Source organism: Saccopteryx bilineata, chromosome 1 (genome assembly GCF_036850765.1).
Source record: "Saccopteryx bilineata isolate mSacBil1 chromosome 1, mSacBil1_pri_phased_curated, whole genome shotgun sequence".
Lineage (NCBI taxonomy): Eukaryota > Metazoa > Chordata > Mammalia > Chiroptera > Emballonuridae > Saccopteryx > Saccopteryx bilineata.
In genome coordinates, this window is record NC_089490.1 from 376,523,742 (window position 1) to 376,550,578 (window position 26,837).

A 26,837-nucleotide genomic window follows, 5' to 3' on the forward strand; every position below is an offset into this window, starting at 1 on the left:
AAATACAGCAAAGAAAATGAACAAAGTATGACTTCATGCAAGAATACAGACAAATCTCAAGACATAAAAAGATGAGCAAGGGAAACCAGACATCAAATAAACTGTATAATTCTATAATATATATATAAAATACAAAAACAAGCAAAACTAATTATACTACTAAAAGACAGGGAGGTGGTTATTCTAGTGTAGGGAGGGAAATAGTGACTGGAAGGGAACATAAAAGTATCTTTTAGGGTACTGAAAAATGTTCTTTTTCTTTATGTGGGTGCTGGTTACATGGGTTTATTTGATTCTAAAAAATTCACTGAACTATCCTCTTATATTACGTGCACTTTTCTGTACATAGAGTGTTCTTCAAGAAAGGCAGTTTTATGCACAAATACACAGATACACAAAGGTAGTCGAAATCTCTGTCATAAGAAATTTAGGAACAACTGACATATATTATATAATATAGAGCAATGCCTCTACTGGGAATATACCCCCGTAACTCAAAAACACTGGTACATAAAGACACATGCAGCCCCATGTTCACTGCAGCATTGTTCATGGCGGTGGCCAAGACATGGAAACAACCAAAAAGCCCTCAATAGATGACTGGATAAAGAAGATGTGGTACATATATACTATAGAATACTACTCAGCCATAAGAAATGATGACATCGGATCATTTACAATAACATGGATGGACCTTGATAACATTATATTGAGTGAAATAAGTAAATCAGAAAAAACTAAGAACTATATGATTCCATACATAGGTGGGACATAAAAATGAGACTCAGGGACAGAGACAAGAGTGTGGTGGTTACTGGGGGTGGGGAGGGGCAGGGAGGGGGTGGGGGGAGAGGAGGGGCACAAAGAAAACCAGATAGAAGGTGATGGAAGACTATATGACTTTGGGTGATGGGTATGCAACATAATCAAATGTCAAAATAACCTGGAGATGTTTTCTCTGAACCTATGTACCCTGATTGATTAATGTTACCCCATTAAAATTAATTTAAAAAAAAGAAACTTCATGATAATATGATAAATGAATCTATGCTACTCATTATCTCCCACATAAATAGTTTTTCTTATTTCTACACTGGAATCAACATATGGTTTACAACACTGTTTTTCTCCTATTAAAAAGATACAAAAGTGATCATCAAAATAGTAGGAAGTTCATTTTTCATTTGTATAACAAATATTTATTCAGTGCTTACTATCTGCCAAGCACTTGGGAGTAAAGGAGTAAAACTGATTAATTTTGTGGAAAATATAGTAGGCTTACCCTCTTTCTTTCTCTCTCAGTGGATTTACAAATAAAACTATTTTTAACTAGCAAAACATTCACATATTCAAAAATTAAAACAATCTAAAAGATACACAGTTAAAGTCCCATTTACTCTGTTTTCCTCACCCATCCACACACAGAATTTAGATTTTGTAAACTCTTCCAGATTTTCTTTACACAAATATAAGCATCTCTAAATATATGTACATATGTTTATTCCTTTCCTTTTTGGACAAAAAGTAGTTTACACTATCCTATTTGAAGTGTTCTTTTCAAATAACAATGTGTGTTTGAAAATTTTCAAACGTGCATATACAGAATGTCCACCAGGGGGCGATGCTCTGCCCCTCCGGGGCGTCGCTCTGTCGCGACCAGAGCCACTCCAGCGCCCGGGGCAGCGGCCAAGGAGCCATCCCCAGGGCCCAGGCCACCTTTGCTCCAATGGAGCCTTGGCTGCAGGAGGGGAAGAGAGAGACAGAGAGGAAGGAGAGGGGGAGGGGTGGAGAGGCAGATGGACGCCTCTCCTGTGTGCCCTGGCTGGGAATTGAACCCAGGACTTCTGCACGCCAGGCCAACACTCTACCACTGAGCCAACTGGCCAGGGCCCAGAATGTCCTTTCTTTATTTACAACTGTAGACAGGCCATAGACCATTTAACAGGTATCTCACTGGAAGACACTAGGGGTGTATCCAATAGTTTGCTACTACAGAAAAGAGCTCAAGTGAAAACTCCTAGACACATGTTATACTATAAGTACACAAGTATATCTGTAATCAATTCCCAGAACTGGTACTGAGACAACTGTGTAAATGCATTGGCCTTTTTCTAGAAGTTGCTGTTTTACAGGCACTGCGTCATTTTATACTCCCACCACATACAAATGGATTGCAGATGTAGCCTAGAAAAAGCCATGTCTCTCTTTGGGCCTCTAAGATATTTTGCCTATAAGGCAAATTCTGAAAGATGTTCTCATAGCAAAAACCTACAGGAAGCTCTTTGTTTATTTCCCCCTAAATGCACATGTTCAATTTGTTGACTTAGTAAGCTTAAGGGCAAACGAATTTCAGTTTTAAAAACACCTCACTGATATTGAAAATCACCCTAGTGATGTCTATTGTCCTGGGATAGCAATTGTCTATCTCCCCAAAAGGTCCTGTCATCTAACAATATCCCTACCCTAAGTTGTTTTTATAATTCACATTTAATAGTTTATAACTGGACGAGCAGTCAAATGCATTTCACTTTTAAATGAGTATTTTCTTTAAGCATTTAAATGTTTTCATGAAACCAAATCTGTGCTATTTCTGTGTTTTCCTTTAAAAAGCTACCATTTCAAACGTGGCTTAATCTTTATGAGTGCCATTTCCAATAAGCGGTGTCACCTAATACATTGTTTTTATTTCACTACTCATCCTACCAAATATTTTTTAATTAGAAAACAACCACTTAATTCCATTAGACTTCCTATGTGAAGAAACCCTTAAGTAAACCCAGTCTGTCACTGTTTTGTAAGAAAACATGCACATGATCATTTTTATTCCCCAAATAAGAATACATTGGTATGTGCAATCTATGTTTCATTTCAATCACTCAGAAGTCAGTTGTAAAATAATCGCAAGTCCTCTGAGACAAACTGGCTCACCTAGTTGCCGACCCCGAAGTAAATCTGAAAAAGCTGCTACCCATTCTATGTCTTAGCAAATGGGGAAGAACCACACTTAGGCTCTCACGTAAACAATGTATAATATTAGAGTCAATATAATAAACTAAGAGCAAAAAACAAGAATTACCCAGCAAAGGTAAAACAGAACAAAAACATACAAACAAAAAAACACATCACATGTAGCCCCCAGAACACAAAAGCTTATCAGTCTAGTACAATTTAGGGGAACTACACAGCATAACGGTCTTGGAGGAAATCACATAAATTCTGTGAAATAGCTGATGTTCACAATGCCAACTCAGAGCTACCAAAACAGAACAAACCAAAAACTTAAATTATACTCAGTTTGTCTTGTTTAGAAGACCCAGAGGGTAAATTTTAGGTTTTAGAAGCATTTTTGAAAATATTCCTACCGAATAAATTTTGGCACATAAAGGATAAGATTAACTTATCCACAAAGTTAACAAATGAGGAATATACTATTCATCAACAATAGTCCCACAGATGAGGAATTACTCAAAGTAAAATTCTCAAAGCTAGAATGTGCGATGGCTGTCTTCTGAAAGAGGACTGTGATCAAGTGTGATAGCACTTCGGGGGCTTAGCAGCACCATTCCCTACGCTCATACACGGGCCCTCGGTTAATAGGCAAAAGAATATCTGATAACATCTGAAAGCTAGTCAGGCAAGCTTTCCACTTTTACAGCTGGATACACTCAAGAAAATATCCTGACTTCACTTTCTGTTTTGTTTTCTTTAAGGTACAACTGCCAGTAGAGGCGGGTCTGGCTTCAAGCTCCAATTTGCTAAATGACCTTGCTCAAGTGACAATTTCTCCAGCCCTCCTTAGTTTCTTCATCAGTAAAGTTGTTACAGAAAACAGGACATGATCATAAACAATAAAACAAAGAGTTACTATCTTATGTCCTCTATCTAACTATATCTGTATGTATACTATTTGTTTAAACTATAGGCCATCTTACCACATATTTGAGGCCTACAGTAAAAGGAGTTATAATCCCTTCAGAATCTTTTCCAGTATTTATTGTATTATTCTCATGATAGAACAAATTTCTCATGTTAAATTAATTTAAAATACCACTCTAACCAATTCTTTTTAATGACTTTTCCCACGAGACATATAAAAAACACATGAAATGTAAAAGAACATACATATAATGTCAATTATAATATACAAACAGTAGAAACAACCCAAACATTCACCAATAGAATAAATGAACTGTCATATTCACTCCAAAGGAATAATATACTAATAATAAAAATGAATAAAACTGTACACAACTACATAGATAATTTGAAAAAAAAGAAGTGAGTCAAGGATAAAAGAATACATATGATTCCTCACAATGCGTACCAGTTGGCCCACCCATACCGCATGCCACCTGGTATGCCAGCCAACGCCCTCGAGCCACAGCAGCATCGTGGGCAGCACCAGCCTGAAGGGAAGCATGAAGGTCAGTCAAGGTCTCCAGGCTCAGGTGGGAATCCATCACATGCTATGAGTCTGGCCATAAGGCTGGACCTTGGCTCCACCACCTCAGCCACATTCTGTGTCTGTGAGTGCAGCTGCCACCCACCAGGAACTGCTGGATAAAGCCCTGGACACCCTGCTGCGGAGTGGAGTGCTGACCCCTGGTGCTAACGGCGTGGGACGCCCATGGAGAGCTAAAGGGGTGGGATCCCCACAGAGACCTAAAGGGGGTAGGCCCTTCCAGCTGTTGGAAGGTCACACATGCCTGATGGTGCTGGAGTTGAGAGAGTGCTGTCATATGGCCTGGGCTGAGAGAAGCCTAGCCCAGCAAGGAAATTGTGCTCATTACTGTCAACACATACAAGCAAAACCCTCCAGACCTCTTTGGCAGCCTGAATATTAAAGCCACATTCTACAGCTATACTCATGAGTTATGACTTCCAACGACTTGGCCCCCAAAAAGGTACTCAAGGAGCTCCTCTTTCAGGCTGCTGTAAGGCCGGGGCCATGTATCATATCATGAGCCATTTCCTCCACCCTCCCTCATCAATGGAGCAGGCTGAGCAATGGCAGTGCTGGCAGCTGAGTTGCCGCCATCCCTACTGAGAAGGGGCTCTGAGCTTCTACCCAAAGACATGTTCCACTGTAAGGACTTCGACAGTATCAGATTTGAGTACATGCAGGTAATACAAACTGGATTAACTCACATGATCTGTCCCACTGTTCTCTAACCGCACTGTGATAGGCCTCTTCAACATAACGCCTCCCACTCCTGGCCTGTACCCTTCCTGAGGAATGCTGTCCCCTCCCAGCTGTCTTCCCAGCCTCCCACTTACCCAGAAACCACAAACCTCCCTAGTGAAATAAACTAGTCAAAGAAGACAAGTACCATATATTTCGCTTATATGTGGAATCCAATTAACAAAATTAACTAACAAAATAGAGACAGATTCATAGATATGGAGAACAGACCGGCAATGGTCAAAAGGAATAGGGGCTGGGGAGCTAAGTGAAATAGGTGAAGAGATTAAGCAAAGAAACAACTTTCAGACACAGACAACACTGTGGGGACTAAAGGAGGAAAAGGAGGACGAGGGAGGTGGAGGAGGGTAGAGGGAGAAGAGATGGTTATAGGAAAGACTTGACTTGGCCTAGTAAACACACAGTACAATATGCAGATGATGTATTATAGAGGTATGCATCTGAAACTCATATAACTTTATTAATCCATGACACCCCAATAAATACAATAAAATATTTTTTAAAAAAGATTATATCACCCTGGCCAGTTGGCTCAGTGGTCAAGCGTCGGCCCATGGCCAGGGCACACAGAAGAAACACCCATCTGCTTCTCCACCCTTACCCCTCTCCTTTTCTCTATTTCTCTATCTCAATGCAGCCAAAGCTCCATTGGAGCAAAGTAGGCCTGGGTGCTGAGGATGGATCCATGGCCTCCACCTCAGGTGCTAGAATGGCTCTGGTTGCAACAGAGCAAAGCCCCAGAGGGGCAGAGCATCGCCCGTGGTAGGCATGCAGGGTGGATCCTGGTCACGTGCATGTGGGAGTCTGTCTCTGCCTCCCTGCTTCTCACTTCAGAAAAACACACACATACACATACACAAAAGATTATATCAAGGGTATCTGGGATGCCAGTAATGATCAATGGTAATATAGATGTCTGCTTTATATTTACTCATTTTACTATACATTTATGCTTTTATATGATACTATATTTTACAATAAAAAAGTTTAAAATGAAATAATATATATATTCTTACATAGGAGGAAGAAATAATATATGTATTCTTACATAGAAGGAAGAACAAACTTTCCTTTGTTCGCTAACAATTTTATTTTCTTGGTCTACATTTCAAATTTTTATTGCAATATATTAATGATAAAGAAACAACTCAATATGCCTAATTCTCCATAATCCTTATTAAGAGATTTCACAGGCTTTCCAATGGATACCAAGAAAGTATAATACTGTCAAAGAGTATAAGATCAGTTACCTTGTTAAATCTTTGCTTAGCTAGCCTAACCAGGTGGAGGTGCAGTAGATAGAGCATAAGATTGGGATGTGGAGAACCCGGGTCCAAACCCCAAGGTTGCGGGCTTGAGCTCAGGTTCACCAGATTGATCGCAGAGTCACTGGCTTGAGTGTGGGATCATAGACATGACCCCATGGTAGCTGGCTTGACCCAAAGGTCACTGGCTTGAAGCCCAAGGTCACTGCCTTGAGCCCAAAGTCACTGGCTTGAGCAAAGGGGTCACTCACTTGGCTGTAGTCTCCCCACCCCCATCAAGGCACATATGAGAAAGCAATCAATGAACAACTAAGATGCCGCAATGAAGAATTGTTGCTTCTCATTTCTCTCTATTCCTGCCTGTCTGTCTCTATCTGACTCTCTTTGTCTCTGTCACAAAAAAAAAAAAAAAATCTTTGCTTAGCTTAATGTTTTTTCTGTTACTTTTCCTTCTTTTCAAGAAAATGTATTATTACTTTAAAAATACAATGTCTGTTACATCCAGGCAATAATTTGTTCAGGCTGTACTCCAAAAAAATATAGTATTTCAGTTCAAAAGTGGGAATAAAAACATTTTTTACTCTCACATATTTTAAAACAACTTTGGCAGCACACGTGTATGCATACAATGTGAGAGTTCATGATAGAATGGACAGACATGACCTGTGAGGTCCAACCCAATGTCATTCTGTGTAAGTGTAGTTCACTGCGTGCTCTAGAAGACATGATAGCTGGATTATAGGATGGATATACAAATATAAAATGTAACACAGGGTGACTCATTCAAAATAGGCCCGAGGGGCTAATTTAAATTATTACACAGGCACCTTTTTAAGCACTTCCTTTAGAAAACAATAATACAAGGAGCTTAATTTATTACAAGAAAAAATAATAATGATAACAATAATTTAAAAACTGATTTAAATTACAAACATATATACACACATAAACAATTTAGAAAATCCTAAAAAGTCCACCACCTACAAGCATCGTTCATTGTATGTCTGTTATAACTTTTAGATGCCACTAAACAGAAAGAAGACAATGAAATTTAAAAGCAAGACCATCAGCACTTCCATTATTCTCCAGATATCACCACAATGGCAATGGTATCACTCATTATGATAACAGAGTTGCTTTTGTTGTATACTGGTCGTGTGTGTGTGTGTGTGTGTGTGTGTGTGTGTGTGAATGAGGCCAAGTCTTCCCCTCCTCAGCGGGTCCAGCTAACCAGTTATTTGCCCATCTATTAAGTGCCAAATTTCAAAAATTACAGTGTCCAGCAGGGAGCAGCATTAGGACATTCATGAGACTTAACTTGAACATCAAACGGACAGAAGAAAAAGGAAGAATAAAGTCCACTTACCATAGGTCTGTTCTACAACACATTCAATTTTTAGAGTAGGTGCAGGGTTTCCAAGCATCTAAAGCATGTCTCAAAGCATATATGGGTGATCCATGGTTTCAGAATTCCTAAAGCAGAAAATTAAATTATATTAAGTGAAGGCTTCTCTCGGCCATGTTGAGTTGAATTAATATAATATAAGATGACCAATTGTCACTCAGTTGTTAAGATGAATCTTCCTCTTTAGCAGGTCAACAGGATTTTGAATTCAGATACCCAATGATACTATACTTTGGATAAAATGATTTAAACAAACAGTATGTTAAAGTCCTTTATCTATGAGGGAATTTAAAGTAGAAGAAAGTAAATGAGTGACATAATATATCAATCAACCTAGAGAGAACTGGGTTCAAGGGATTAAAGTTGACATGCCAACCACCACATACAGTTCTAATATATCAAATTCACATCTACATGTCAGCATGAATATCTGAAGTCAATTTTAAGCATGAAAAGGCAGCAGAGAAGTAGTTTGCAATGCTGATGTGTTAAGACTGACTAGTCAGATAGTTACTGAATATGAAGAATTCATATGATATTGTTGATAAACCCTGTGACCACCAATAATATGGCAAAGGCAAAACATATTATATTTCTGTCTTGGATGTCAAAACCTGCCTCATATTCAACTATAATAACTCCATATAAGGTCTTATGACTGAGAAAAAAAAAGTTTGCTATTTATATGTTTACATGTGATATTTGAGAGTCTACACTGAAAATGAAATTTTGCCATTAAAAGAAGTAACAGCGTATGAATAGTCACCTTAAAATATACAATTACATATAACATACAATATATAAGATCACATATCAGTATGCTATCATATAACTAATATTTATTTGAAATCTAGTGAATATGTATAAAGGTTCCTACTATTTTATTCTGGCAAAATGACACGAGAATCTTGAGTGTATGATATCAAGACTATACTGTCTCTAACAATTCCCATTAATATGACTGAAGCCGAAAGAAACTCTCATATACTAATCTTCTACCCTTTAACATTAAGCTCTTCATGGCATTATTTCTTATCTTTTGTTCTCCTTAAAGTCCTCCTCTTATCCTGTTCTTGCCTTTGCTGTTGTATCCTGCACGTTTCTACTATTTCCTCATTTCTGCCCATTTATCTTCTCTCTCTTTACTGTTTCAACTCCAACTGTTGTTTTACTCAATCTCCCCTGTTCATGACGACACCATCTTTTTCCCTTTTATTTGGGGCCCTTAAAAGATAGATTTTTTTCTGTAAAACATCTGCTTATATTATACTGTTTCACCCATGTATAGGCCCAGTGTTTGACCTTAACAATCTTACCTGATTGGAAGACTCAACTAAATATAAGGTCTACCAGAAAGTTCTGTCCGTTTCTATCACAACAAGTTTCGACACGTAAGCACATGTTTATTTGGCGCATGTGTGCCTCTCTATTTTTATCACTTAATGTATACATACTGACGTAGCAAATTAACTAAAACAAAGTTGATTCATGTTAGTCTTATGTGTGAAGCAACAGTGTACCCATGGCTACTGATAAAGTTCATTTACGCCACTGTAATTTTTACGAATTTCAACAAGGAAGAAATGCTACAGAAGCATGTCTGTCGCATCCACCATATTCCCCGGACTTAGCACCCTCCGACTATCACTTGTTTTTGTCCTTACAAAATTTTTTGAAGGGCGAAAAATTAAAAAATGAAGAAGATATCAAACAAGCACTGGTTCAATTTTTCGCATCAAAGGATAAAACATTTTTCAAAAATGGGATATACAAATTGCCCTCATGCTGGCAAGAAATCATTAATAATAATGGCAATTATATTATTTAATAAAGTTTATTGACGGTAAGAAAAATTTGTATTTTGTTTTACTCCAAAAATGGACAGAACTTTCCAGTAGACCTTATATATTTAAAATTAAATGGCTGATACTTGCAAAAATATTTTTTCCTCTGACTTATTTAGCTATTTGAAGAGATTATTCAACACTTTGGAGTTCATCTTGAAACACTCAAAAATCTCAAGTAAATCTAACCTCAAAAACTCATTCCAGTCAATTTGAAATCAATACAACTCTAATAAAGGTGATGTAGGATCTTACTACCTTGCTTGAATCCTGAGTAATAAATTTTATATAGTTAATGAAACTTTGGTGCTACTTAGTCACTTGTGCATACACTTGTGTACAGTATCCTTATTAAAAAGCAAGGACATTAAATAACCCTCCATTTCTAATATATATTACAAAGTCTAAAAAAAGTGTTTTTCTTATTTAACAGTTTCCAATATAAATATTAACAGTACATTGTGAAATAATCTCATAACAAAATACTCACAAACTTTGTTTTTAATATTACAAATAGATTATATAACACAATTATAATATACTTACCTAAAGAGAGACTGTAGTGTGTTGAGCAGTATAGTCCTCTTCCCACAATTCAGTTCACCTGGAATCTAAGAATATGGCCTTATGGGATGTAGGGTCTTTGCAGGTATAATTAAGGTAAGGATCATTATGGGATCATACCAGATTAGGGTAGGCCCTAAATCCAATGTCCAGACAGAGACAGAACAGGGCACACAGAGAAACAGAGAAAGTGACAGCGTGAAAATGAAGGCAGAGATTGGAGCGATGCTGCCACAAACCAGAGAACGACAGGAGCCACCACAAACTGGAAGAAACTGGGAAACATTCTTCTCTAAAGCCTTCAGAATAAAGATGATCCTGCTGACTCCTTGGTTTTGGACGTCTGCCCTCCAAACAAACCGTAACAAAGTAAATTTCTGCAGTTTGAAAAGCCATCAAATTTGTGGGAATTTGTTATGGAAGCCCAAGAAAATTAAACTAAATTTTGGTATCAGGAAGTAGTGTTCCTGTAACAGATAACTAAAAATGAAAAAGGACTAAAGAGAATGTTGGTAGAAACAGAGATGTTAAGGAGAGTCTGGTGAAGACTCAGAAGGCAGGGAACAAGATGGCGCAGGAAATATCCATCTTCCTGAACATGTGCATTGTCAGGAGCAGAATGTCGGAGAAATATGAGCATTAAAGGAGCTTGTAGTGGTGAGGGGGTGAATACACAATACGGAGTATCGAGATGTGTTGTAGAATTAGGCACTTGAAAACTGACAATTATGTTAACCAGTGTCACTCTAATAAATTCAATTTAAACAAGGGGGGCTTCTGGTAAAGTCTCAAGAAGGAAACAAGCGACATGTTATCAGGCACTGGAGGGAAAGAGATCCCTGTTATTAAGCAGCAGAAGATTTGGCTGAAATGTGTTCCTCGTATTAAATTACCTAGATAGGCAAATTCATGGACACAGGAGGTAGAAGATAGGTTACCAGAGTCTGGGTCAATGAAGAAATGGAGAGTTATTGCTCAGTGGGTAGAGTTTCTGTTTGGGATGATGAAAAAGTTCTGGAAACAGTGGCAATGTTTACACAACATTATAAATATCCCTAAAGCCATTAAATTATACATTTAAAATGGTAACTGTAATATTGTATATATTTTATAAAAAATTTAAAAAAAGGAAAGAAAAAGATTTATTTATTTAAAAAGAACCCAACAGCCTCAGCAGGTGAGTGGGCTAATATAACTGCTTCCCTTAGAGCAGCAGTTCTCAACCTGTGGGTCGCGACCCCAGCGGGGGTCGAATGACCAAAACACAGGGGTTGCCTAAAGCCATCGGAAATACATATTTACCGCTGCCTTAGAGAATTAAGACAGGGCTATTGATAAGTTCTAAACTGAACACATTCTAATTCCCAGTGAGGGAAACTGATCATGATATTTGACAGCATTTCATTAATTTCATGTGAGCTTACTTAGGGAATATTAATAAAAACAGGAAACATGATGTGCTTTATTTTATTTTTAAAAATTTAACCTCAGAACACCAAACAGGCTAGAAAAAATATTTTTAAACCTTTCATTTGGGGAATGAAAAATTATAATACAAAAGGCCTTTAAGAATTTTTTAACCTTTCTTTTTGGGGAATGAAAAAAATACAAAAAGTAAAATAGTTAAATAAAGGTGATCTTTAAGAGATACTAAGTTTGGGTCTAGGTGCTAATGGGAAACAAGATCATGAATGTTGTCATCGGATAGCCAAACTGCTGTGAATCTTAGCTCTACCACTTACTAGTTATGTGATGTTTGGACCACAGGGTGCCAGGATAGATGGTCAGACATTATTCTGGGTGTTCCTGTGAGGGTATTTGCTTTCAGATGAGATTAACACTTGGTTAACAGACTGAGTCAAGCAGATTGCCCTGTCTAATATGGGTGGGCCTCCATCAATCTGTTGAAGGCCTGAATAGAATAAAAGGCCAGCAAGAGGGAGTAAAAAGAATCAACACACTACAGAGATTCTGAAGACTTTCTAGTGGATAGAACATAGGAAATCACAGTGCTCGGTAGAATAGGGTGGAAAGAACAACAATCGAGCACCAGGTTTGGCAGACTAGGTTCACAGAGCAAATACTCCAGCTACAATCTGCAGTTTGGTATACCCTGCAAGCTAAGACTTGTTTTTAAACAGCTGAAAGAAAAAAAAAATTTGTGACATGTAAAAATTACAAGATATGTGAAGTTTAGTGTTGGTTTCCAGTGGCAGAATTGGTTAGTTGCAAAAGAGGCCATCTGGTCTGCAAAACCTAAAATATTTACAATCTTATCTCTGAAAAAGTATGCAGACCTCTGGGCAAGCACACACAGCGGAGTGTTTCAGGGACGATGAGAATTTTCTTCTCTGGCTCCAAAGGAGTTGTGGGTTGAATCAAAAAAGTTATGTAGGCTGAATCAACTTACTGAAAAATGTATAATCTGCTTGAGGAATTTGGGCTCCAATCTGTGGTGATTGAAAATCTAGGACAGGATCCTCCTTACTTAGCTAACAGAAAGGGTTCCAGCCTGTCTTTTTGCTCTCTGCTTACCCACTGAGCAAAGCATACCAATAACAAGTCCTTCCACAAGGAACCCCCCATCAGTATTCTTCCCATTTAAGGTAAAGATTTTCTAGGGAAACAACAGAAGAAAAAAACAACTCCACTTATCTATCTTATTCAATTAGTCACGCATCAACATGAATAGACAACCAAGAATTAGCAACATCTAAAGAAACCACGAGAATTAAAAAGAAAGCATATGATGGGAAACAGAACAAGCGACAGGAGAAATCAGAAATAATTTAGGGAAGGAATAAAAAAAGAATTCTACTTAACATCTTACATGATATTGAATAAGATATTGCATCTATAAATCAATAAGCATTTGCACCTATAAATCAAGAACAAAGATTAGAGTTTAAAGAAACTTAAAATAGAATGTCTGTCTTACCACTACCTGTCCCACATACAAAAAATATAAAAGTTGGGACAAAAGTTAGATACAGAGTAACAACCCAAGGAGAGTAATAATCTCTCTAAAAAATGTTGTAGGAAAAGAGACTCCTGTCTCCCCTCTAAACACACACATACACACACAAGAAAAATAATAGAAAAATAACAGGGAATACAGAATAGGAGGAGAAAAATACACATGCCACATCTTTTATCTATAGCAGAGGTGGTCAAACCAGGGCCCACTAGTCAAATCCAGCCAACTCCATTCTAGCAAGTAAGGTTTTACTGAACCTCAGCCATTCTCATTCATTTACATGCTGTTGATAGCTGCTTTCATGATACACAGCAGAGCTAAGTAGTTGCAAAGGGACCACATGGTTTGATAGGCCTTAAATGTCTACTCTTTGGTCCTTTACAGAAAAAGTTTGCCAAATCTTGACATAGAGAAATGCTGTCCAATACAGTAGCAACTAGGCCAATGAAATGTTAAAATTTGAATAATTAAAATAAAATGTAAAGTTCAGTTCCTCAGTTGTATCAACCACATTGCAAGTCCCCCTTAGCTATATGTATTTGATGGCTATTGTACTGGACAGCGTAGATACAGAACATTTCTACCAACACAGGAAGTTCTACAGGACAGGGCGTGGTACTTGAGCACTGGCCCCAGATGGAGTTGTCAGGTGGATCCCAGTTGGGCGCATGTAGGAGTCTGACTCACTATCTCCCTTCTCACCTAAAAAAGAAAGAAAGAAAAGGAAAAATGGCCACAAATGGCAAACTTGCCAAAACCTTTTCAACCAACAGAATGGACAATGAATTGTGATATATTTACACAATACTATACAGCAGTAAATAATCCACAACTGTACACATTAATAACGACCATTTCATAAACATAATGTTAAGCAAAATATGTCAAACTAAGAGTAAATAGTGTTATAACTTAATTTATATAAAGTAAAAAACCAGATAAAACAAATTTGTGATGCTCCCAGTGAAGCCTGAGGCTCCCATTGTGAGTATAGTGATAGGAAGTACAGGGGATTAGGTGTGTCCAAGAATTCCCTCTGTGTAAGCCTAACCCTGGCATTCGTTCATTCACTCATCCTGACAGAACACCATAAAACCCTATAGTAAGCCTCCACAGAAACTGTTACATACTTGACCTGCACTGACACAATGGGAATATGAACCCTAGCTCTCAGACAAGCCAATGAAAGACCAAAACCAAAGGGTAACCATTTCTGTCACAGGGTACTAAGTTGCCCACTGTAACCACTATGTTCCTGGCGTATCTTAAATAGGTCACTGCCATATTTCCAAAGTATCTGAAGACTTCTCAGAATATCAACTTGTTCGAATCCTTGAAGAAAAATGGTCACACTATGTGGTCACAAGGGCAATATACATGTTGCTTATGAAACAAACCCACAGACTGAAATTTTACACAGCTGATTTAATTATTTTAAAGACCTATTATTTTAGAAAAGTTTTAGGGTAAAAAATTTAAGGGTAAGGTACAGAAATTTTCCATATACTCCTGACCCTACACATACAGGGTGGGACAAAAGTAGTTTACAGTTTTTCATATGGAAAATAATACATTAATTAATAAATACTAATACAAGAATAGACTGTTTCACATACCCACAACTGCAAACCTCCTTTGGCCCCACCCTGTATATAGCTTTGCCCAGTATCAACATCACTCACCAGAATGGTACGTATTTTAGCAAGGATGAACCTACACCAACACCTCTTAATCACCTGGGTCCAGAGTTGACTGGAGAGTTCACTTCTGGTGCTGTACATTCTATGGGTTTGGACCACCATTTAATTACAGCCATCCATCGTTATAATGGCATACAGAATACTTTCACTGCCCTAAATCTCCTGTGCTCTGACTATTCAACTCTCCCTCCATCCACCTCTGGCAACCAACAATCTTTTTATTGTCTTCATAGTTTTGCCTTTTCTAGATTATCATATAGTCAGAATCAGTACCTAGCTTTTACAGATTGGCTTCTTAGTAATTTGCATTTGAGGTTCCTCCATGTCTTTTCATGGCTTGATAGCTCTTTTGTTTTTTAGTACTGAATAATATTCCATTATGGAAATGTAACACACTTCACTTATCCATTCAGCTACTAAAGGCTATCTTGGTTGCTCCCAAGTTTTGGCAATTATGAATAAAGCTGTTCTCTTGTTTTTTGGGTTTGTTGTTTTTTGGGGTTTTTTTGTTTTTGTTTTTTTCTGTGACACAGACCCAGGGAGAGAGACATAGAGAGGGACAGACAGGAACAGACAAGAAGGGAGAGAGATGAGAAGTATCAACTCTACACTGAGGCACCTTACTTGCTCATTGATTGCTTTCTCATATGTGCCTTGACTCAGGGATACAGCAGACTGAGTGACCCCTTGCTCAAGCCAGCGACCTTGGGCTCAAGCTGGTGAACCTTGCTCAAACCAGATGAGCCTGCACTCAAGCTCGCAACCTCAGGGTCTCGAAGCTGGGTCCTCTGCGTCCCGGTCCAACGCGCTATCCACTGCACCACCACCTGGTCAGGCCCAGGTACAGGTTTTTTTTTTGTTGTTTTTTTTTGTATTTTTTTTTTGAAGCTGGAAACGGGGAGAGACAGTCAGACAGACTCCCGCATGCGCCCGACCGGGATCCACCCGGCATGCCCACCAGGGGCGACGCTCTGCCCACCAGGGGGCGATGCTCTGCCCCTCCGGGGCATCGCTCTGCCGCGACCAGAGCCACTCTAGCGCCTGGGGCAGAGGCCAAGGAGCCATCCCCAGCGCCCGGGCCATCTTTGCTCCAATGGAGCCTTGGCTGCGGGAGGGGAAGAGAGAGACAGAGAGGAAGGAGGGGGTGGGGGTGGAGAAGCAAATGGGCACTTCTCCTATGTGCCCTGGCCGGGAATCGAACTCGGGTCCCCCACACGCCAGGCCGACGCTCTACCGCTGAGCCAACCGGCCAGGGCCCAGGTACAGGTTTTTATGTGGATATGTTTCCAACTCTTTTGTGTAAATACCAAGGAACACAATTGCTGGATCATATGGTAATGATATGTTTAGTTTTGCATGAAATCTCCAAATTGTCTTCCAAATGCCTGTATCATTTTGCATTCCTGTCAGCAATGCATGCGAGTTCCTGTTACTCCACAACCTAGCCAGTATTCAGTGTTGTCAGTGTTTTTTACTTTGGCCATTATAATAGTTGTGCATTTGTATCTCAAAGGTGTTTGTTTGTTTATTTTGCAAGAGAGACAGAGACAGACAGAGAGGAAGGGAGAGAGATGAGAAGCATCACTTCTTCACTGAAGCACTTAGTTGTTCACTGATTGCTTTCTCATAAGTGCCTTCACTGGGAGGCTCCAGCTGAGTCAGTGACCCTTAGCTCAACCTAGCGACCTTGGGCTTCAAGCCAATGGCCTTTAGACTCAGTGATGATAGGGTCATGTCTATAATCTCACGTTCAAGAAACCCATGCTCAAGTTGGTGAGCCCACGCTCAAGCCAGAGGAGCCTGTGCTCAAGCCTACCACCTCAGGATTTCAAACCTGGGTCCTCCACATCCTAGGCCAACACTCTATCCACTGCACCACCACCTGGTCAGGCTCAAAGTTGTTTAAATTTGCATTTCCCTGATTATATATTGATATGATATGGAACACCTTTTCACAGGCTTATTTCTATCTGTATGTTATTTGGTGAGATGCCTATTAAGGTTTTGGCCCGTTTTAAAATCAGGTTGTTTTTTTATTATTAGTTCTTTATAAATTTTGGATAACAGTACTTTATCAGATGTGTCTTTTGCAAATATTTCTCCCCAGTCTGTGTCATTCTTCTTTTCTCTTGACATTGTCTTTCACAGAGAAGTTTTTAACTTTTATAAAGTCCAGCTTATGACTGTATTTTTCGCTCTATAAGAGGGACTCCCCCCCCCCAAAGTGGAGGAGGAAATGCCTGTGTGTCTTATGGAGTGAAAAATATGTAATTTTATTAAATATTTTAACACACCATTTGGTTCAGAATATTTTTTTTCTCATTTTCCTCCTTAAAACCCTAGGTGTGCCCTGGCTGGTTGGCTCAGTGGTAGAGCGTCAGACTGGCGTGCAGGAGTCCCGGGTTCAGTCCCCAGCCAGGGCACACAGGAGAAGCACCCATCTGCTTCTCCACCCCTCCTCTTCTCCTTCCTCTCTGTCTCTCTCTTCCCCTCCCGCAGCCGAGGCTCCACTGGAGCAAAGTTGGCCAGGGCACTGAGGATGGCTCCATGGCCTTTGCCTCAGGTGCTAGAATGGCTCTAGTCACAGCAGAGCAACGCCCCAGATGGGCAGAGCATCGCCCCCCTGGTGGGCATGCTGGGTGGATCCTGGTCAGGCGCATGTGGGAGTCTGTCTGATTGCTTCCCTGTTTCCAACTTCAGAAAGATACAAAACAAAAAACAAAAAAACCCTAGGTGTGTCTTTTGGTCAGGTGCATCTTATGGAACGAAAAGAAAAGGTAATTATTTATTTTATGGATCATGTCTTTGGCGGTGTATCTAAAAGCATCATCATACTCAAAGTTCTCTAGGTTTTTCTCTTCTGTTATCTTTTAAGGGTTTTATATTTTACATTTAGGTATGTCATCCACTTTCAGTTAATTTCTGTAAAGGATGTAGTAAGCTCTGTGTCTAGATTCTTCTTTCTTCTTATGCACAAGTCTCTCTAAGTATTCTAGCACAATTTTTTGAAAAGACTTTCTGTGGTCCATTGTATTGCCTTCAGTCATTTGTCAAAAGGTCAGTAACCTATAGTGGAGTCTATTTCTGGACTTCCTATTATGATCCACCAACCTGTCTATTCTTTTGCCCTTACCACACTGCTTTAATTACTGTAGCTTTATCAGTCTTGGGGTTTGGTAGCATTAGTCTTTCAACTTTGTTCTTCTTTGTTCTACTTTGTTGGCAATTCTGCATCTTTTGCCTTACCATATAAACTTTAGATTCAGCTTTAATGTATCTATAAAGTAACTTGCTGGAATTTTTATTGGGATTGCATTAAATCTATAGATTATGTTGAAAAGAACTGACATCATGACAATATTGAGCCTCTAATCCATGAAAATGGAATGTATCCACTTACTTAGTTCATTGATTTTGTTCATCAGGGTGTTGTACTTTCCCTCATATTGATCTTTTTCATTTTATTAGATTTATGCCTAAGTATTTCATATTTTTGGATACTAATGTAAATTGTATTATGTTTTTAATTTCCAGTTCCACTTCTTCCTTGTTGGTATACTGGAGCTGATTTCATTTTCATATGATGGTGAGATGGCTCTACTGAGATGTGTATGCTGAAATGAGATTTGAACGTTAAGTAGAAGTTAACTAGTGGCCTTTAGGAAGAATGGAACATGGAGGGACAGGAAAATAAATAAATGTCAGAGTGCAGAGAGTAAGGGAATTTATAGAGTAATGAATATATAAAGAGATAAGTGAATTTACAGAAGTAGGTATAGGGAACTACATGCAGGTCCTTAAGAAGTTTTATTTTTATATTATATGATCATACTTCTATTTTGAAAAGATCAAAATGGCTCTTGAATGGAAAATGTACTGCAAGAAAACCAAAGATGAGGACTAAATGTCCCGGAATATATCAGAAAACTACTGAAGTAAAACTCCACAGGTCTTCGTAATGGACTGGATATGACAGACTAGAGCTTAAGAGAGGAATTGAAGGTAGCGAAGTTCCATAGTTTAGGCAAGTAGTTCTACAAATTGTCCTATCATTTAATGAGATACAAAATACTAGAGGAAATACAGTATGGGGCATACGAGTTTGAGGTTCCACTAAGAATTTAAAGAAACAGGTAAAGTAAGTACATATCTAAATTTATGATTCTGGAGGTCAGAGAAGCAATTTAGACTTTGGTATATAAGTTGTAAATGAGGTCCTACAAACGGATGAAGGTAAGAACATGGGAGAAAAGAAAAAATGGTCGTAGGTACTCCAATATTTAATGGCAGAAAGCAAAAGAGCCTTACTTTCCTTTACACCAGGGGTCAGGAACCTATGGCTCGAGAGATTTTTATGGTTTCGAGTTAGAAGGTCTAATTTATATCTTTAATCTGTTTTCAGTTCATTCTTGTGTATGGTATAAGAAGGTGGTCTAGTTTTATCTTTTTGCATGTATCTGTCCAGTTTTCTCAACATCATTTATTGAATAGATTGTCTTTACCTCATTGTGTGTTCTTGCCTCCTTTGTCAAATGTTAATTGAACATGATTTGGATTTATTTCTGGGCTCTCTTTTCTGTGGCATTGATCTACATATCTGATTTTATGCCAGTATCATGCTGTTTTTACTACTATGGTCTTATAGCAGGGGTCGGGAACCTATGGCTTGCGAGCCAGATGTGGTTCTTTTGATGGCTGCATCTGGCTCGCAGACAAATCGTTAATAAAAAATAATAATAACATTAAAAATATAAAACATTCTCATGTATTACAATCCATTCATTTCCTTAACCGCTCATGTTCATGGTTGTAGGTTGAAGCCAATCATAGCTGTCCTCCAGGACAACACCATATTTTTATTAGATAATGTGTAACAGGTTGTTGTGAGGTCAGGAAGTAAACTTTCCTCCTTTTAATCAAGTAGCCAACTAGCTAATTGCAGAAACCCTTTTGACAAAGAAGATGGCTAAAAGAAAAAAAGATGAGTATCGTACTTTTCAGCAGGAATGGACAGAGCAATTCGCCTTTGTGGAGAGAGCAGGTTCTGCAGTGTGTCTAATATGCAATGATAAAATTGCATCAATGAAACGGTCAAATATAAAGCGGCACTTCAACACATGCCATACTACATTTGCATCGAAATATCCAGCAGGGGACAGCAGGAAGAAACCATGTCAAGAGCTACTGTGCAGAGTGCAAGCTAGTCAGCAGCAATTCCGTGTTTGGACCCAATGAGATGACTGGAATTCGGCTAGCTTTGCTGGTGCTTTAGCAATTGTGAGAAACGGAAAGCCATTCACAGATGGGGAGTATGCCAAAACATTCATGCTTGATGTTGCCAATGAACTTTTTGATGACTTTTCGAATCAAGACAAGATAAACGAATAAAAGACATGCCTCTGTAGGCAAGAACTGTTCACAATCGTACCATCATGATGGCAAATCAAATTGAGGCAACACAAGTGAAGGACATAAATGCAGCACCATTCTTTTCTCTCGTTTTGGATGACTCAATAGATGTAAGACATTTATCCCAGTTCAGCGTGATTGCAAGTTATGCTGTCGGTGACACACTATGTGAGGAAAATCTTGCTGTTTTGCCTATGAAAGTGACAACAGAGGGGAGGATTTATTCAAGTCTTTCACTGTTTGTAAAAAGAAAATATCTATCCAATGGATAAACTTATTTGGTATGTACTGATGGTGCTCCGTGCATGGTGGGGAAAAACAGAGGATTCATAGCACTTCTTTGTAAACATGAAAAGAGACCCATCCGAAGTTTTCATTGCATCCTACGTCAGGAGGGGCTTTGTGCTCAGATGTGTGGCAAGCAGCTTGGTAAGGTGATGTCGCTGGTCATTCAGGTGGTCAACTTGATTGTTGCCCAAGCTTTAAATGATCGCCAGTTCCAAACGCTGCTGGATTAAGTTGGGAATAATTGTCCTGGTTTGCTTCTGCACAGCAATGTGCGTTGGTTGTCAAGAGAGAAGGCGCTCAGCCATTTCGTGGCTTGTCTGAGTGAAATCTGGACTTTTCTTAAAATTAAAAACATCGAGCATCCTGAGTTAGCTAACACTGAGTGGCTCCTGAAGTTCTACTATCTCGTGAACATAACTAAACATCTGAACCAGCTCAATGTGAAAATGCAAGGCGTTGGGAATACAGTCTTATCCCTTCAACAAGCAGTGTTTGCATTTGAAAACAAGCTGGAACTCTTCATTGTTGACATTTAAACAGGTCATTTACTACACTTTGAAAAACTGGGAGAGTTTAAAGATGCATGCACAGCAAGTGACCCTGCTCAACATCTTGTTCTCCAACAGCTAGTGGGCTTCACATCTAATCTCCTGCAGTCACTCAAAGCGCACTTTGGAGAATTTCGTGAACGCACTCGTCTTTTTAAGTTCATCACCCATCCACATGAGTGTGCAGTGGACAGCGCTGACCTGAGTTACATCCCTGGTGTCTCCGTCAGAGATTTTGAGCTACAAGCTGCTGACCTGAAGGCCTCAGACATGTGGATGAATAAGTTCAAGTCACTGAATGAAGATTTGGAAAGACTTACACAACAGCAAGCAGAGTTGGCTAGCAAACACAAGTGGAGAGAAATGAAAAAACTTCAACCCACAGACCAGCTGATTGTCAAAACTTAGAACACGCTTCCTGTCACAAACCACACACTGCAGCGTGTGAGTATTGCTGTATTGACAATGTCTGGCTCTACGTATGCATGTGAGCAGTCTTTCTCACATCTAAAGAACGTTAAGACCAACCTACAATCACGTTGAACTGATGGAAGTCTCAATGCCTATATGAAGCTTAACCTCACCACATATCAACCAGACTACAAAGCCATCAGTAAAACCATGCAACACCAGAAGTCGCATTAATTCATCATTGTTAGCAATAGTATAACAATGTTATTAAAAAGAATTCAGAGACTTATTGTACTTTAAAAGTGTTGGTCTTACATAAAATGCACACATTTACTTGTATTTAGTGTTAAACATATTGTATGGCTCTCACGGAATTACATTTTAAAATGTGTGGTGTTCATGGCTCTCTCAGCCAAAAAGGTTCCCAAGCCCTGTTTTACACCCTCTAGCCCAGGGGTTGGGAACCTATGGCTCACGAGCCAGATGTGGCTTTTTTGATGGCTGCCTCTGGCTCGCAGACAAATCTTTAATAAAAAAAGTAATAATGGTAAAAATATAAAACATTCTCATGTATTACAATCCATTCATTTCCTACAGCTCATGTTCATGGTTGTGGGTGGCTATAGCCAATCATAGCTGTCCTCCGGGACAACACCAAATTTTTATTGGATAATGTGTAATGTACACAGGTCGTTGTATGGCTCTCATGGAATTACATTTTAAAATATGTGGCGTTCATGGCTCTCTCAGCCAAAAAGTTTCCCAACCCCTGATCTAGCCATTGAATTGTCACTCCCTTCAAACACTAATCCTTTGCCTATGCTCCAGATGCTATTCCTTCTTACTCATTCAGGTCCTTTTATCAATTGTCTAGAGTTCTTTTCCAGTACCAATACTTTCCATCTCTTAAACAACAAAACTCCTCCCTTAAATTTTTGTCATCTCCTTCCATCCTCCATCCCCCACTTCATAGCAAAGTTTTCTAAAATGTAAAATGGTCTACTTTTATGGAATATTCAACTGCACTTGCCATTCATATCAAAATACAAATACAGTATTTGACTTTTCAGTTTGTTACTCCATCAAATCTTCCCTTAACAAAGCCAAAAAAAGTATTAATACTAAATCAAAAAATCACTCTCCAATTTTTATTTTACTTTCTGTTCTCGTGCCCAGATTTTAAATATTTATGTTCCCAAAGTTTATTCTCAGTTTTTTTTCTTCTCATCCTAAAGTATATATATATTTTTGGTGAGTTCATCCATTCCCCGGGGGTAAACTTGCACCATGTGCTAATCAATTTCAAATCTACAGTTCATCTAGAGACCCCTCTTTCACATAGCTCACTGTCTATTGAACATTTCCACTTGGATACTCCATGGGTTCCTCCAATTAAACACATTTTAAAAAGTTCATTTTATGATCTCCCACTTCCTAAAACAACCAATATAACTACAAAATTCTGCCAATCTTTCTTTATTCTTTATCCTCTGCCATCCACAAAGCTGTTCAAGGCAGAAACCTGTTAATCATCTTTGATTCCTCATCAACCTTCCTGGATCATATCAATTCTACCCCTTACAGTAACCTCTTACTTCATTCCATTCTCTTTATCTCCTTCACACTTTTAGACAATCCATTTTTTCCTAGCATATGTTTAGCCAAGACATAAAGATCAAATACGATCATTGTTATTCCTTTACTTAAAATTCTTCAATGATTTCCCATTTTCTATTATCCCTATGGGAAAAAAATCCATAACCTTAAGAAAATCAATTAGACCTTGTCCAGTCTCCCCTTCTGTCAGCAGTATATATAAATCATGAGAACAACCTGCACAAAAATAGAGCAGATTTATTGAAGGAGCGTCTTCTCATTCTCTGTAATGCTTATATCACCTACACATCCTTCAAAACTCAAGTTAAGCTTACTCCTCAGGGGAAACTTTCCAAGGTTCCTCTCAGTTCAAGTTAGGTTGTCCTCCACAGTACTGACAGTACACTTTACCCACCTATCTCCCCCTAGCTGTGCACTGAAGGCGGGCAGAGACTAAATGGTCTTCCTCCTGTAACCTCAGCACTTTGCACATTCCCTGGAGTTCAAAACTTGTTATTAACGATTAACACCACACCTAAAAGTATACCTTTTTATCTCATCCCTTCTACAAATACTTCATTAATTCCAATGTCTTATATTCAACACTAAAGACTGGTATATTCAAGTATTTGGAATTATTTGCTTTGGGAGCAAAGGTTTTGTCTTTGTAAAAAAAAAATTAAAACAGATTAAATTAATTTATTCTATGATAGTGTTATACCATACCAAAGAAATAGCCTAATTACAGTAATTCTTTGGTGGGCATATATGTCATGCTCCCGAATTATATTTAAAGGTGAAAAACAATTCTCCAGTTCTAGTAATAAAACTGGATTAGACAATCCATTTTCTTCTAGCATATGCAAAGCATGGCACCATCACCTTTATAAAACTAAACAGTAAATAAACAGAGTAGGAGACAAGTGAATATGAAGTAAAACAACCTATAAGAACTCAATATTTAAGAGCAACAAAATATCCAAGATGTTTCTATTTGATATTCAACTGCTTTGTTACTTTTTGTTTTCCTCTTCTTAGTATTTATTTATTATGGGACAGAATTAGTACATATTGTTCAATGTGTTCAACTGCTATTCTGTTGTCTAATATAATCTATCTCCCCCAAATAAGAACAGTTTTACTTCTGTAGGCCTAAACTGACAAGTTAGGTCTAAGCAGACAGTAAGCACTCAACAGCTATTTACTGAATGACTTAGATTACAAATCTATACTGGCAAAAGATTCAAAATGAAACTATCTAAACCTCATCAAGCTTTCCAGTTGATAGTTAGAGGCTGTTTGTTTTTTCCCCTGAACATTTTTCTTTAAAAAAACAAACAAAAAAGAGCTCACCAAATGAAATACTCTAGTCACTATTTGGCAATACTAACTTCAATTTATCAAACAGTACCTGCCAAAGAGTTTTAAAGGGTCACTGAGATTTAAAATAATTCAGTGATAAGAATTGCAATGAGACTTGCGTGTATTTTAAAAATATTATACATTACTGTCAACACCAGTCATAACTTTGTAGTACAGGCACGACTTGGGAGTCTTTTTAACTTCAGACAAGTCAATCACAAATGCTTTTAAAAATCACCTCCCCCCACACACAGACACAGTTTTGAGAAAAATTTTAAATCCAAAAAAGCAGCTCTAAATTAATTTTTTTCCCGCACGTAAAATTCTTATTCTAATAAGAAAACCCTTGATTCAGAGTTCACAATCACTAGAAAAAGAAAGTACATACACATTTAATTTTCATCAGTTTTTTTTAAAAGAAACCTCAAGTATTTTGCTATTTGAAGGTGCCTTAACAGCAAACGACAATTAAATGTGTGAACAAGGTTGTCAGAGTAACACTTGTCATTCACACCACTTACGGAAAGGCGTTCCAGGACTTACAAAAGCACTAATTAAAATTAACGAAAGCTTCTCATGGAGACTTGTCAGAAAAGTACATTTTTGTTATTTGCTCTTCGAATCAGAGGAAAACCAAATCGCCTTAAAAATCAAGGATTTTCATTCTAAGGTCTCACTTACTAACTGAGCTCAGGTGCTCAGCAACCAACTCGCTAAAATGAATTCCAATTCCTTCAGCGTAATACAACCATTCCAAAAAATAATAACATGACTTGATGGGAAGACACAATGATTTCTCAATCACAAATCAGAAGAGAAAGGGGCGGGGAAATGTAGGTGTCTTTCCTCTTTGACAGACAAGCCAGGTGCAAACTCCTACTGATAGCTGCTTGCTAGATCGCTCCACCAAGTGTCTCTCTAACTCAACATGAATGAACACACTCAAAAGGAGAGCAATGTTGAATGATATTACCCACCCCAAAGCCCAAAGAACCCCGGAAGACTCTCACCCAAGACTCGGGTGGGCCTTTCTCACCTGGGTCCCGCAGAAGTCCACCGTCCCTACGTAAGCGCACTTTTCAGCAAGGCGCCTTGCGATTGGTCGACTCGAGACGAAACTCTCAGTCCTACTGGCTACAAAAGCGGCAAGCAGGCGGGAGTTTGGGGCTGACTCTGATAGGCCCCCTGCTTGAGTTCCCAGAGTTCCTATTGGGTCAACGCTGGAAGCGCCAAGATGGCGACAGTGGGATCCTGTGGTACCGGCTCTGGGAGTACTGGGTCTATGGCGGCGGCAGCCAGCAAGAATAACGTCACCAGTTTCCAGAGGAGGAGTTCTAGAGCCAGTGGTACAGACAGCGGCGGCTCTCGACTGGTGTCCATTGCAGGCACACGACCGTCGGTGCGGAACGGACAGCTGCTGGTATCAACCGGGCTGCCAGCCCTGGACCAGCTCTTAGGTCGGTTCAGAACTGAGATCTGGGCTCAACAGAGGGGAATCGTAGGGAGGGGACTTGCCGGGGGAGCTACCCTGACCCCACATCTCTCTGTGGCCTCTCAGCCATCGGACGTGGAGAGGATAGCCTGGCGTGATAGAGATGGAGGGGAGGAGTGGTTGCGTGGAGACGTGTAAATGCAGTTAACTAAACCTATTTTAGTGCTCCTACTTTCTACTCTGGTTCCTGCCCACCAACCTTTTTGTAGACCGCGACGGCATCCCGGTGTGCTTTTACGTTGGCCAAGGGCAATTATTAATGTTGGAAACGCTTTGGCTTTCATCTCCAGAATACCCTCACGGTCTCTGCGTACACCCTTCCGCCAACCCCAGGTAGTTCCTGGTTTGGATTAACCTACACAAGTTTGTATCATTGTGAGAGATGGGCTTCATTATAAAATCCTGAAAAAAAGTAACTTTCCGTCTTTCACCGACAGGCTGCTTATCTCCCGGTTCTGAATCTTGAAACAAACCATATTGGCTTTAAGGGAATGGATATTAAAGGCTTACGTGGATCCAAAGTAGTTACAGCCTGTCGTTGATTTTGACAGCCATACCTGTATCTACTTTGAATACACGTATATATGCTTTTGCTGGATTTTTTTTTTCTGTATATACTTTGCTTCCCATAGTTATAGTCCAGACGTTATGTTCCAAGTTAGTTGACATTTTAACGAGAAAAAGAAGTGCAGTTCTTAGGCTTTCCTATATAATCTATGGAATTCTTTATGACAAGCCCACTATGAATATGCTTGTTTTATAACTGTTATACT

At 39.0% G+C, this 26,837-nt stretch overlaps 2 protein-coding genes across 17 annotated transcripts in view; one reads left to right on the forward strand and one right to left on the reverse strand.

Moving 5' to 3' along the window:
* Positions 1-25,716, reverse strand: part of IMMP1L (inner mitochondrial membrane peptidase subunit 1) — a 65,099-nt gene extending 39,383 nt beyond the window's left edge. For 2 of the 12 annotated variants that reach the window (XM_066251191.1, XM_066251192.1), the window contains exons 1-3: positions 25,609-25,716; positions 10,264-10,328; positions 7,835-7,941 (exon numbers count right to left, since the gene is read on the reverse strand). The gene's annotated coding sequence lies outside the window, so the exon portion shown is untranslated. The other 10 variants (XM_066251197.1, XM_066251194.1, XM_066251198.1 and 7 more) reach the window with 10 other exon arrangements.
* A 77-nt stretch (positions 25,717-25,793) lies between these two features.
* The window catches only part of ELP4 (elongator acetyltransferase complex subunit 4), a 209,544-nt gene continuing 208,500 nt past the window's right edge, over positions 25,794-26,837 (forward strand). For all 5 annotated transcript variants that reach the window (XM_066251180.1, XM_066251181.1, XM_066251182.1 and 2 more), the window contains exon 1: positions 25,794-26,029. In XM_066251180.1, the coding sequence (XP_066107277.1) occupies positions 25,807-26,029 (223 nt within the window). In that variant the 5' untranslated portion in view covers positions 25,794-25,806. The remainder of the gene's footprint in view (positions 26,030-26,837) is intronic.